Below are 13,940 nucleotides of genomic sequence, written 5' to 3'. Positions count from 1 at the left end.
GTGATGAATTTTGTAGAAATTGTGATTACTTACTATTCACATATTACCTCACATGTATCTTAAGTTTTTGCTAATTGCACATACTACACAAGTTACTCTATGCTAAACTTTGTACATGCTATTGTGTGTGATTTTGTTGTGGCCATCTAAGATTGAAAATTCCTTGATTTTAATGCAAAACGTGTTTGAAGTTTGAGATTTAAGGAAAAATTAATTGAAAATCTTATTTTTGGGAGATCTGGGTTCAATATAAGTGTTTTTGAAAAGCATTTCATCTCATACTTATGCATTTTATTCATAAAATACTATGTTTTGAGGAGTTTCTTCATAAAATTGTTTTGTTTTTCAAAAATTTGTTTTTTCTAAATTTTGAATCGATCAAACATATTTCTCGACCGATTGAGATTACGATTAAAAATTGGTTTGAATCTACCTGGCTCGATTGATGCTCGATCACTGTTGGATCGATCGAATTTAATTTTCAATTGATCAAATCTGTTTTTCAATCAATCGAAATTGTTCAGAGAGTTTTTTAAAAACAAGTTTTCTTCACGTGTTCTTCACTATTCAAACTTTTTCAAAAAAACGTTTTGGCTCTCTCTCTTCGACCGATCCAAGTCAAGCCAACTTTTGTCGTTTTCTCTCAAAAATTTTCAAAGGTTTTTTGTCTTCTAAGGCCGGTAAGACTCTTTTACCCTTCCTTTTTCAATTATTTTCTTTTTCCATGCATTTTTTTATGCATTTTGGGTAAATTTCAAACCTAAGGAAAATTGGGGTTTTTGTTGATTTCAATCATTTCATTCAAAATTGATCATTGGGATTTTGTTATGGGATGTTATTAAATTGTTCCTTGGTAATTAATTTGATCAATTTGTTGAATTGGGAAAATTTGAATTTTCTAGGGCTTGAAACCACCCAAATTGGGGATTTTGTCCAATTAAGCATTAATTTATGAAATTGGCTTCTTTGATTGGTTGATTTGGTCATTATATTCCATTATCTATCTTGTGTAATGATCAATTGGTCAATTTGTTGGGATTTTTGAAAGTGAATTTTCAAAATTTTGAGGTTTTTAATATAAACTCTATGCTCAAGCTAATTTGTGCTTTTAAAAGTATAATTGAACTTTTCTTACTGTATTAGAGCATGCATCATATGTTAATTTTGTTCATGCATCATATAGATTGTTATTTTCTATAATTGTTTTTGCTCTAACTGTGTCTGATACAGTCTGCCCTTAGGTTTTTCTTGTTTTTTTCTTTTGTCTCTTTTCTGTCTATCTTTTCTGATCTTTAGAATCCTGGTTAGGAAGACTAGAGCTCATAAGACATCCACCTCCTCTTCTGCTCCATCTTTTGATAGTGGGAGGTTCCTTAGTGAGAAAAACCAGGAAACTTATGAGAAGTTGAACATTCGTAGGAATGTATGGGCTGAGAGGAAAGTAGTTTTAGATGAGCTTGAACTGGAAATTAGGAGAAACTTTGAGCGTAGGGGCCGGTTGCCTTTGTTGGATGTTGATCATCCTCCTCCGGCTACCTTAATCAGAGAGTTCTACTCGAAACTCTCTGTCCACTCCTATGATTCCAACACTCTGGTGAGAAGTTGGGTACAGGGTGAAGAGTACACCATTACTCCTATGGTAATGGCCTTTGCTCTTGGGGTGCCTATGGTCTAGCATCTTGTTTATCTTTACAATGAGTCTTCTCCCCTTGATGACATCATGTCATATCTTACTAAGACATCTATCTAGTGGGGTTTTGATCCTTGGATCACCTCTCACGAGTTGACCAAGATTCATTATGTCTTTTTTCGGATTTCTTGCCATTCGATCTGGCCCTTCTCTCATTTGCATACTATACCTTTAGAGAGATGTGCATTTTTGTATGCTCTTGTCACAGACACTTCTATGAGTTTTCCTCATATTTTCATTCGTTCTTTGATTGAGGTTCATAGGAGTAGTTCTACTGCTCATGGTTTGTTTTTCCCCATTTTTATTCATCGAATTTTGTTATATTTAGGATTAGAGGAGTTTCCAGCTTCTAAACCTGTTCATATTATAGCTCCTATAGGTGCCACCTTCCTTAGGCAGAGGGCTACTCAGATGTGAGCTAACTCTAAACGTCCTATAGTAGATTCTTCCTCTGGTGCACCTCCTCCTCCTCCTCCTTCTTCAAGTGATCCAGTTGCTGATGCGTTCGTTGATCCGACTGCTACTGCTGATCCTCCACCTTTTACTTCAGATGTTTCTAGCATTCGTCGTGATTTGGACACTATCATAACCATTCAGGTGACTCATGGTTAACTTTTGGTGGACCTGCTTACCGAGCTTCAAGCCTTGAGAGCAAATTTGGTGAGCATTAGACGATCACCTCTACCGCCTCCTTTTAATGATGAGTGATTACCCTTTGACAATTTGTCACAAAAAAGAGGAGTACATATGGATAGGAGATTTTGTTGATAGGGGAAGCTTTTTGTTGTTTTAGAGCTGTGGATTTAGATTGTATCTAGGTGCTTCATCTTGTATTTATATTTTTTGGCTCATGTTGTATTTTGTTTTATTTGAGTTGTCTATGATAGGAGGAGATACTATGATGTGTTTGTTTCTGTTTCTTGTTTCACATTGTGCTACATTGATTATTGATTTATATTTATGAGGTTATTCATGATATATGTCTACTGCTGCTGCGTTCGTTGATCCAACTGCTACTGCTGATCCTCCACCTTCTGCTTCGGATGTTTCTAGCATTTGTCGTGATTTGGACACTGTCATAACCGTTCAGGCGGCTCATGGTCAACTTTTGGTGGACGTGCTTACCGAGCTTCAAGCCTTAAAAGCAGATCTGGTGAGCAATAGACAATCACCTCTACCACCTCCTTTTAATGATGAGTGATTATCCCATTGTATTCGAGGAGTCAAGGATTTGCTGGGAATTCCGGATCGAAGAAGAGGCAGATCAAAATATGGTGCGGAAAAACCCAAATCGATATGAATGGAAGATGCCTCTGGAACTTGTTTTTCTCGGTCAATTAAGGGAACAACCACAACGTTACGCCCCAAAATAGAACTATACAGAGCCCTTCCGAATGACCTATACCTATAATGGAGTCTACTACACTCTTTCTTGGCTAGTGTAATAGACTTCATTCGCTCGTGGAGGTGAGTGGAGGAAGAATCAAAAAATAGAAAGGTATTGCTTATAACAGTTGCTCGTTCATAAATTCACTCGACCACTTGTAAGTCTTGCTACATACACTACACGACACGAGTCTAGGGTGAAGTTGAAGTAGACACACTCAAGTGAAGTCGACTTCACAAGTGATTCAACATACCATATGGAAATAATAAAGGAGAAAAGGGTCTCACCCAGGTGGCTTTTTTTTTTTTTTTTTTTTTTTGAAAAAAAAAAAAAAACTTAGAATGAAATGCATGAATGTTATGCAATGCAAATCCTAGTAAAGCAAAAGCAAAAGCAAAAGCAAAAAAAAAATAAAAAAAAAAAAATAAAAAAACAAAGAAGAATGGTCACAAAGAGTAGAGCAATAAAGCATAAGGACCATGTCAGAAGGATTGAATTAGATTGAGCCTTTTGCATCCAAAATTTTTTAGTTGCAATTGTAGCATTGGAGTTATTATTCACATTAGAATGCTGAGCAATTCCAGGATTGGAATAAAGGTTTAAAGCCTTTACCAATTCACCAATAAGTACTATAGGATCATGTGCTTGAGGCATATGTACTTTTGGTTTATTTGCTTGCTTAGCAGCTTGTAACTTGAAACAGTTTGGACGAATATGCCCAGACTTTCTACAAAAATGACAAACCCATGCAAGTCTATCATGCAACTTGCCTTTAGGAGGGTTAGAAGTCTTAGGTTTAGATTCTTAAAGATCAACCCTAATCTTCCTAGGAGGTGTAATTTCTGCCGGTTTGACAGTCTCACTCATGGGAGGCTCAAAAGAAGAAATAAAGTTTGTGGAATGAGTTTCAAGTATAGAGGTGCTTTCAACAAAGCCTAAACCAGTTTTGTCTAAGAGAGACTTTTGAACACTCAACATATGATTAAGTTTGGAACTGGCAACAGATAATTCAAGTTCCAAATTCTTAACTTTATCAAGCAAAAGCATGTTCTTAGTTTTCGCATTATTTAACAATTCATTAGTATCAAACAGTTTCAAAAGCAAATTCTTCTTATCAAGGTCAAGAGACACAATTTTCTTTAAGTCTAAACTAACACTCATAGCATCCTTAGCAGCAACTTTACATAGTTTATTATAGGCTTTTTGTAAATCTGCATCCTCAAAGAGTTCCCCATCTGAAGAGTTCTCTTCAGCAACACTTTCATTAACTACAGCAATAGTAGTGAAAACAATGAAGTTTCCATCCTCATCACTACCAGACTCATTGTCAGAAACTTCATCATTACTAAGGGTTACAGCCATGGCCTTACCCTTAGACCTCAAGAATGTAGGACATTCTGATTTCACACGACCATACCATTGACAACCAAGATATTGTTGACCCATAGAATTATTAGAAGATTGACGTACTTTCTCTTTAGGCTTTTTAGTGTTATTCACCTTAGTGGGATCATTCCTCCTAAAATTTCTAGGTTCAGCATTGTTTGTACCTCTTTCCCTTCTGCTGTTGTTCCTAAGAAAGTTTCTAAAGTTCTTGGCAAGATATGTAATCTCTATAGTAGAGAGCTTATCATCAAATCCATTCACATCAACAGACTTAAGAGCTATTGATTTGGATTTGCTTGTCTTAGGTAGGTCCAACTCATAGGACTGAAGAGATCTTACAAGTTCATCAACAGGGATGGAGTCCACATCCTTACTTTCAGTGATGACAATCACTTTGGGTCTATAGTCCTCAGTCAAAGATCTAAGAATCTTTCTGACAATTTTAGGTTGATCATAGATTTCACCCAAATTATAAGCAGAGTTAACAATATCATTCAGTTTAGCATAGAATTCATCAAAAATTTCATCATTAGACATTTTAACACTTTCAAACCTAGTAGAAAAACAATCTGCACGAGCTTCGATTGATCGAGTTTAATTTTTGATCAACCGAGTCAGGCAGATTTACACAGTAAATCCTGCAATTTACTCGATTCAAATTTTACACATAAACATACTTTGAGCAAGTCTAAAAATAAGACTAAACGTTTTGATCATGGTTTGCCAACATTACAAAATGAAGTTCTAATACATTTAAACCTAATGGCTTAGAACCCAACAAAAATTTCTATGTCCCAATACATGTGTTGTCGGGCTGGGCTCACTCCAACCACGTCTAAGGTCCACTTCCATCTTATGGGCTGGCTTTGGCTACTTAGGCCGATCTTGGGCTTAGTTAAGTAGGCTGGTACTGGTTTTCTGGGCCTAAACCCCCCACAATAGCCCCTACAATCCTATTTTCATGAAGTGGGGATAGGATCGGGGATTCCTGCCTCGACGCTCAGCTAAGCTTTTCAAAAACAATAGTTATACCTCGGGAAGACAAAATGTGACTCCATTAATATCGTAGACATGACAGCTTGCTCTTTGTGAACACATGACAACATCTGACACATCGAACGGTCTTGATAATCTGACACTTTGATTACCGAGGCACGCATGAGTAGAAACAACGGTACGTATTGATTAGTTTTTTGTAGTTACATTAAATGACATTTTCCCTATAAATACTGTCATCCTTCTCATTTATAACTTTCTTTAGTTCCTTTCAAATTTAGAATCCTTCTTACTCTTTCTTCTTGAGCCCTTAAATTTCTCCTGAGACCACCCCTTTTATTAAGAAGTTACTTTGTAAGTCTTATTTATCCTGTTTCTTTTATTCTCATTCTTCCATTTTTATCTTAATAGGAAAAGATGGGTTTTTTTGAACCTTTTAAACATAAATGTAGACGTAGAATCCTTCAAAACTAGGTTTAATATCCCTTGTGACGTGAATATATCATATTGTCACGAGGGAGATATAGAACACCAAAGATTGTCTCATGTGGTCTTTTTTCCTTTAATGTCAATATTAAAGGGTGGGTTTAGATTTCTAGTAGATCCCTTTTTACTTAGAACTCTCAGTTTTTGTGGGCTTAGCCTCGACTAATGTTTGCCCAACTTTTATAGGGTAGTAAACTGTGTGGGGCATCTTAATCAACTGTACGACCAAAACCTTACACACCATGGCATTAACTTCCTTTATGCTATTCGGGGAAGCCTAAGGAATGGGTATTACCTTCAAACCTAAAATACCATGGTTAGGTTGATATTTTTTCTCCCTAATTCTAATAGGAATTCTGCGGCAGAGTTTGTGAGAGTGAGCGGGAACTGGCTCAATGGAGAACTCACTTGTCCGACCTCTCCCCGCTAGATAGGTCCATACCTTCTTTTTCGATTCCTTAGTATGACCCTGCAATGTGCATTTTCACTTTGAATTTTCTTTTATCTCTCTCTCTCTCTCTCTTTGTCGTTGTTGTTATTGTTTTATTTATTTATTTATTTTTTTCATACATTCGGTCTTTTACTATTGCCATACGTATTTTTGTTAACTTTGTTCGTTGTTCCTCATTGCAGACTCCAAAAGGTTCAAACTTGACCTGAGCGTTGTATGAGCTTGGGAGCTGAACTTTGTCTTGTGCTCAGAAATCTTTGTGCACTACGATGGGCAACTAAAAGCCTCTTACTTCGTTCTCGATTGCGTGCCTTCGTTCACTAGCTATCAAGACTTTTAGGGAGCTTTAATAGTAGGAAGCCCCCCTTTTGTCCTATCTTGTCGTTTGGTTGCTTGGATTCCTGCCGCACGAGCTTAGTAGTGGGGAGGCTAGACATCAAGGACCTAGAATAGTATGAGAAAACTCACTTGAACCGGTTTGGGATGGTTTGGGCAACATGGATTTTCACGGTTGGGTGGTGCATATTTTGGTCGAAGCCCCCACTAATTTGACCGCGGGGATGGTTCAATGGCACAATATGACTCTTGAACATTGGTTCTCGGCAGCACATTCGGTCATGGGACAGGTTGACCCTCAAATTATTCCTTAACAAGCCAATCCCCCCCTGCGCCACGTCAATGCAAGAAGAGGAAGGGGGTAGCCGACGACTCTGCTACTGAGTCTAGTACCCCTCCTACTGACTAGCCCCCTACTACCGCTATGGGTATTTCACTGACTCCGCAGCTTGAGGAAACCCCCTAAGGGGTTTGACCTACTGGTTAACCAGCTATGATCAGATCCCACGTGGCCTCTACTTCTTCAACCTCCATTTTTGGATAGGAGTGCAACTTTCAACTGGGAGACAAAGTTTTGCTCATTGACTTCTATGTTCGGACTTGGAGGAATGGCCTTGGGGGACAAGCCTTTGATAGCCTTGGCAAGGCTTTACTATTGCCTATTGCTTTGGACCATTACGCAGATTATCAGGATGAAGACATTGTCCTGAAGTTGAAGTAGCTCACTATAGCCGTGAGTAAACTTATTCCCCATTTGTTATCATCTCATTATTATTATATCTTTACATTTTCCAATTTTATAAGTGTTAATTCTTGGATCACATTTATTTTTCCCTATCATCTTTGTTACCATCCTAGGTTGCTGAACTGACCCATATGGTGGAAGGTCAGTTAAAGGGCATGATGGAGGAAACCGATAAAGAGAAGGCTTTGAATCAAGTTGCCAAGGCCAGCTTGAATGAGAAGACCTTAAAGCTGAACGCGGTAGAATGTCGGGCGACCACCGTAGAGAGGGCTCGAGAATTGGTTGAGTAGAAGGCTAAGGACTTGCAAAGGAAGCTCGATGAGGCCAAAGTCAAGCTTGCTGAGGTTTCGAGTATTGTCTCTGCCCTTGACAAAGAACTTGCTCACTTAAAAGAGACAATGAAGAACTGTGAGCAAGTATTTTATAACATGGGATTCAAGGATGCTGAAAACTCAGCAGAGGCAGTCGTCTTTTAGGCTTGGAAATTTGGATTTGCGGAAGGTTGGATGGCGGCAGTGAATGAGATCAGTCTCCCTAACACCTCCCCTTTCAGAGATGCCAATCAAATTGCCTTGCCCAATGAACATCCCATAGTAGTTCAAGTCGATGATTAATTTGAGGATGCTGATGAAGAAGAGGGGGGACAGCCCTAGCATGAAGGAGTTGTCCCAACAAATTGATTCTCATGTGGTGGTGATTGATGAGGAGAACTTGACTATAACCATTACCATCGGGATGCAAGGCACCCCCCAATCAACCCCTAGTTTAGTCCCTTCAGTTGCCTGTGAAGCTCCCATAACCACCTTTGTCGTGCCTTGAGAACCGACCACTTGACTTATCGAACCATTTTCTACTTTTTTTTAGGGCTAGTCAAACTTTTTTGTATCTAGCCAAGTGATTTTTTATTCGTGTATTAAACTTTATTTAGTTTACTTAATATTGAATGTTTGAACTTCTTTAGTTAAATTGTTTGCTTATTGCTCAACTTTATTTCCTTGTAACATTTAATCTGTTCTTCACGCTGTTGTAATGCTCCAATTAGAGTGTGATTGCATGACCGAGCCCCTTTCATACAAAGTGGAATCATGCCATCATACTTCAAGAAATCCCAAGTGTGAATGATCAGTAACACATATGCAGCATTTTCCTATTCCATGCCTAATGGGTTTATTAATTATAGTCCCTTGGACTACAGATTCAAACAATGAGCCATTTCAACTGAGGCCTTTCTAATTAAGATAGTTTTTGGTTCTAAGGAAGAGCTTGTTATTTTTTTTTTTTTTACTAGTTGATGAATAGGTTCAAATCAGGATAAGGTTCTTACCCTCAGAATATTTTGTTAAGGCTTCCACCTGATTGGTGATCGGAGTCAGACCGAGGCCTGGTTTCAATCCTTAGAAAAATTCATTAAGGTTTCCCTTTGATCGGTGATCGGAGTCAAGCCGAGGTCAAGTTTTCGTCCTTAGAAAATTCATTAAGGTTTCCACTTGGTCAGTGACCGGAGTTAGGTAGAGGCTAGGTTTTTGTCCTTAGAAAAATCTATTAAGGTTTCCACCTGGTCTGTGACTGGAGTCAGGTTGAGGCTAGATTTATGTCCTTAGAAAAATTCATTAAGGTTTCCACTTGGTCGGTGATCGGAGTCAAGCCAATGCTAGATTTCTGTCCTTAGAAAAATTCACTAAACTATTTAACAACACATAATGTAACAATTAACTTCATTGCATATTCTCTATTCAAGCTCATTTACAACCTGAAACACATCTTACAATTTCCATTCCACATTTACAGGCCACATTTAACAACGCATAATGTAACAATTGACTTCATTGCATATTCTCTATTCAAGCTCATTTACAACCTGAAACACATCTTACAATTTCCATTCCACATTACAGGTAATACTTTTTCAGATTACAAATGTTCCATGGTTAGGGTAAAGGTCTTTCTTCCATATCCTCCAAGCAATAAGCCCCTGTCCTAGCTACGGCCATCACCTGATAGGGTCCTTCCCAATTTGAGGCGAGCTTCCCATCACTCTGATCTTTCATATTCCCCACCGCTTTCCATAAAACAAGGGCTCCTGCTACAAATTCCCTGGGCTTTACATTCCTATTATACCCTTGGGCCAACTTCTGCTGATAATCAACAAGCTAGACAGGTACCATGTCTTGTCTTTCCTCCAAGAAGTCTAAATTCTCAACCATTCGAGTGTCATTATCGCTTCGTAAGAAGTCTGCAACTGTCATGCTTGACATGCTGATCTCAATTGGTATTACTACCTCTGCTCCGTATGTCATAGAGAAGGGAATCTCACCTGTTAACCTTTTCGGTCTAGTTCGGTAGGCCCACAAAACGTTTGACAATTTCTTGGCCCAATTTCCTTTCACCCCTCCCAGCATCTTTTTCAAACCATTCACTATTGTCTTATTCGTTACTTTCGCTTGTCCATTGCCCTATGGATAAGTTAGTGATGAATACCTCTTAATTATTCCTAGATTACTACAGTACTCCTAAAAGGCTTTACTGTCAAATTACAGTCCATTATTCGAAATTAGCACCTAGGGTATCCTGAACCTTGTAACGATGTTTTTCCACACAAATTTCTTCACATCCACATTTCTAATGTTCACCAAGGCTTCGACTTCCACCCATTTAGTGAAATAATCGGTAGCAACCAACACAAACCTCCTGTTTCCCATAGCTCGAGGGAACAGTTCGATTATATCTAGACCCTATTGTGCGAAGGGCCAAGGGCTAGTGACCGGGGTCAGTTTTTCGCTCGGTTAATGAATGGAGGGGCATGTCTCTGGTGTTGGTCATACTTTTTAACATAGTTGGCCGCGTCTCGCTGCATTCTCGGCCACCAAAATCCCTGGGTCATAGCTCAGTGAGATAGAGACCTTCCTCCCGAATGTCCATCACATATCCCTTCATGTAGCTTAGTTAGAAGTTGGTGTCTCTGTTCGGATGGAGACATAACAAATAAGGACCCCCAAATGAATGTTGATATAACTTTTTGTCCTTGGAAAGCCAAAAATGAGTTGATGTTCTCTGTACTTTCTTTAACTCTTTCAAATCAGTCAGCAAAGATCCATCAGACAAGAACAAAATATAAGGATCCATCCAGCTTGGTTTAGGCACTGTAGTTAATGCTACAATTGCATGATGCTCTATACTCGGATGCTCCAATAACTCTGCAGAGATCATTAGGGGAATACATTCATCCGACGATGAAGTCAAAGGGGCCAATGAAGCAGCATGAATATTTTGACTTCTAGGTATCCTGACCACACTTACTTTTTAAAAAGCCGTTTGTAGGTCCCCAAACAACTTCAAGTACTATTGCATACGGGCATCCTTTGCCTCAAAGCTCCCTTCAATTTGACTTACCATTAATTTCTAGTTTGAGCATACCTCAACTTCCTTGGCACTAAGCTTCTAGACCGCCTTGAGACTGAAAATAAGAGTTTTGTACTCGGCTTCGTTGTTTGAAGTGCGGAAACCTAATCTTAGTGATTTTTCCAATCGTAATCCCTTTGGAGATATCATTACAACCTTGATCCCAAATCCTCTTGTATTAGACGCATCGTCCACATACATGCACCATTTCTTAACCATAACCTGGCATATCCTAATGAGAACTCTTGCTTCGGTGGTGAATTCAGCTACAAAGTCTGCTAACACCTGACCTTTAATAGAATTCCTTGTCTTGTACCATATGTTAAACGTCCCAAGTCTGGTTCCCCATTTAGCTATCCTTCCAGTGAAATCTGACTTTCTCAAAAGTGACTGTAAGGGGTACTCGGTTAGCACCCACACTGTATGGCTTGAAAATAATGTGGCAACTTCCTTGTAGTATGCACCAACGCTAATGCCATTTTTTCTAACGGCAAATACTGAGTTTTTGCATCCACCAATGTTTTGCTGAGATAATACACTGGTCTTTAGATCTTCTCCTGATGTCTTAGCAATACTAAGCTCACCGCATGGTTGGAAACTGCCAAGTACATATACAAATCTTCTTTGGGCTCGGGTCGAGATAAAATAGGCAGGCTAGCCAAATAAGACTTCAAGTCTTTGAACACCGTATCACATTCCTCCGTCCACTAAAAATCCTTCCACTTCTTCAACAACTAAAAGACCGGTCTACATCGATTCGCTGACCTTGAAACGAACCTATTTAGGACGACAATCATCCCAGTGAGTTTTTGCACTTCTTTAGGGTTGGTGGGCGGTTTGAGCTTTCGAATTGTCGAAATTTGATCAGGGTTGACCCCTATTCCCCGTGTAGTTATCATGTAACTCAAAAACTTACCCAATCCCACGCTGAATACACATTTGTTTGCATTAAGGCGTAACTTATGTTGCCTCAATATTTCAAAAACTTCTACCAGATTAGGAACGTTCTCTTCATTTCTTCTACTCTTCACCACCATGTTGTCAATATAAATTTCTACCATTTCACCAATCTGCTCCTTGAACATTCGAGTAACCATTCGTTGGTACGTTGCCCTTGCATTCTTTAACCCAAAAGGCATCGTTGTGTAATGGTAATTACCCTCGGGCGTAATGAAAGAGGTTTTCTCCTGATCCTCAAGTATTAAAGCAATTTGATGATAACCTTGAAAGGCATCTTGAAAGCTCATTGTCTGGTGTGTGACTGTAGAATCTACCAACTGATCTATCTTTGGTATAGGGAATGAGTCCTTTGGGCACACTCGGTTGAGATTGGTAAAATCAACACAAACTCTCCATTTTCCATTTTTCTTCTTCACCGCCATCATATTAGATAACCACTTGAGGAAAAACACCTCCTTGATGGCCCCCGACTACTTCAATTTCTTCACTTCCACCTTCACTGCTTCCATGTGTAGCTTTGTCGATCTCCTTGGCATTCGCTTTTTCGGCGTGACTAGAGGATCTACATTCAATCGGTGTGTAATGAAAGTCGGGTCCACCTTCGACACTTTGTACGGATTCCATGCAAACATATCCAAATTTTGTATTAATGACAGAAGTACTTCTACCCGATCTTCTACTTGCAGACTTTTCCTTATCCGAAAGTACTCATCTGTATAAGGCAATATTTGCACCAGAACTAATTCCTCCATGTTGTCTACCCCTACTAGGCTTTCAGTGCCCTATAATTGATATAACTGCTCAATTTCAACTTGGTCCTTTTGTTTAATCCCATGGATTATTGCAACCACCAAGCACTGTCTTGCTACCTTTTGGTCGGCTCGCACCACAGCAACCTTACATTTAGTTGGGAATTTGATCTTTTGGTGCAACGTAAAAGGTATCGCCTCCATAGCATGAATCCAAGGCCATCCTAAAATTGCAGTGTATGGTGAAAAAGCATTAACCACTATGAAATTTACCTCGACTTCCTTTCCCTTGGATACTACAGAGAGTTTTATTTGCCCCTCAGGTATGACTACTTTCCCATCAAATCCCACTAGCGGTGTGTCATACTTACTCGAATCCTCTGGCTTCAACTCTAACCCCTTATATAGATTGGGGCACATGATCTTAGCCCTACTCCCTTGATCTACCATGACTCTCTTCACTAAGAATCCACCAATCTATGAAGTCACCACCAAGGCATCATCATGTGGCTGGGACGTTCCTTCCAAATTTGCTTCACTAGAAATGATTAGGACCGAAGTCCTCTTAAGCCTCTTTTTAGGTTGGTCCGCGGCATCTACTTCAAGTGGGGTCACTACACTTAATACGCCCCTTCGACGGCTCACACTTACTCCTTTGGAAGTTGCATGAATGATCTCAATAATTCCTGGGGTGAGGGAAGTGCGTTGTTACTTCAGTTTCTCGAGCCCTGGCTTGCACTTACCCCTTCTTGGCCGACCACAAATTCCTTCAAATGCCTTGCCTTTATGAGTTGCTCCAATTGATCCTTCAACACACGGCACTACTCAATAGTATGACTTTCTCCCTATGGTAAGTGTAATACAAGCTCTGATTCCTTTTAGCCAGGTCCACACCCATTTTCCCTGGCCATCTAAAGTAAGGTTCATTCTTGATGCACTTAAGGATCTTATAGACAAGGTCCTTAAACGTCACATTAACTCCTTCAGCCCGCTACGTCAAGTCCATACTCAGGACCCTTGGCTCCCTTCTAGTTTTGTACTGAAATATCTTGGGAAGATAATCTTTGTTGTATTGTGAATAGGCTGGGGCTTTGCCTTTGCCCTATAACTGGTTGTCTTCCAATCTCTTATACTTCTTAATCCTTCTTATAGGCTGATGCATGTTCTCAGGGGGACATATGGTTAGTGAGTCCTTCAGTTTTAACTCCTAGGGGAGCCCAAGCCAGAAGGTACTGGTGGCTACCCACTCATTCCCCCCTCCTATCTCGTTATATAATTCCCAGTACCTATCTGCATAAGATCGGAAGGTCTTCCCACTCCTAATTCTTATGGACAACAATGCATCAATTGGTTGA

The 13,940-nt window shown here is 39.4% G+C and overlaps 1 protein-coding gene across 1 annotated transcript; it reads right to left on the bottom strand.

Annotated features, from left to right (window-relative positions):
* Window positions 1-3,881: 3,881 nt before the first annotated feature.
* On the bottom strand, window positions 3,882-5,000 carry LOC136063522 (uncharacterized). The gene has a single exon (XM_065764028.1). The coding sequence runs from the start codon at window positions 4,998-5,000 to the stop codon at window positions 3,882-3,884; it is 1,119 nt and encodes a 372-aa protein (XP_065620100.1).
* Between the last annotated feature and the right edge of the window lie 8,940 nt (window positions 5,001-13,940).

The sequence above is a fragment of the Quercus suber genome, unplaced genomic scaffold (genome assembly GCF_002906115.3).
Source record: "Quercus suber isolate HL8 unplaced genomic scaffold, Cork oak 2.0 scaffold_538, whole genome shotgun sequence".
Lineage (NCBI taxonomy): Eukaryota > Viridiplantae > Streptophyta > Magnoliopsida > Fagales > Fagaceae > Quercus > Quercus suber.
Note: the sequence above shows the minus strand (reverse complement) of the source record. Positions and strands in the feature narration are given on the sequence as shown.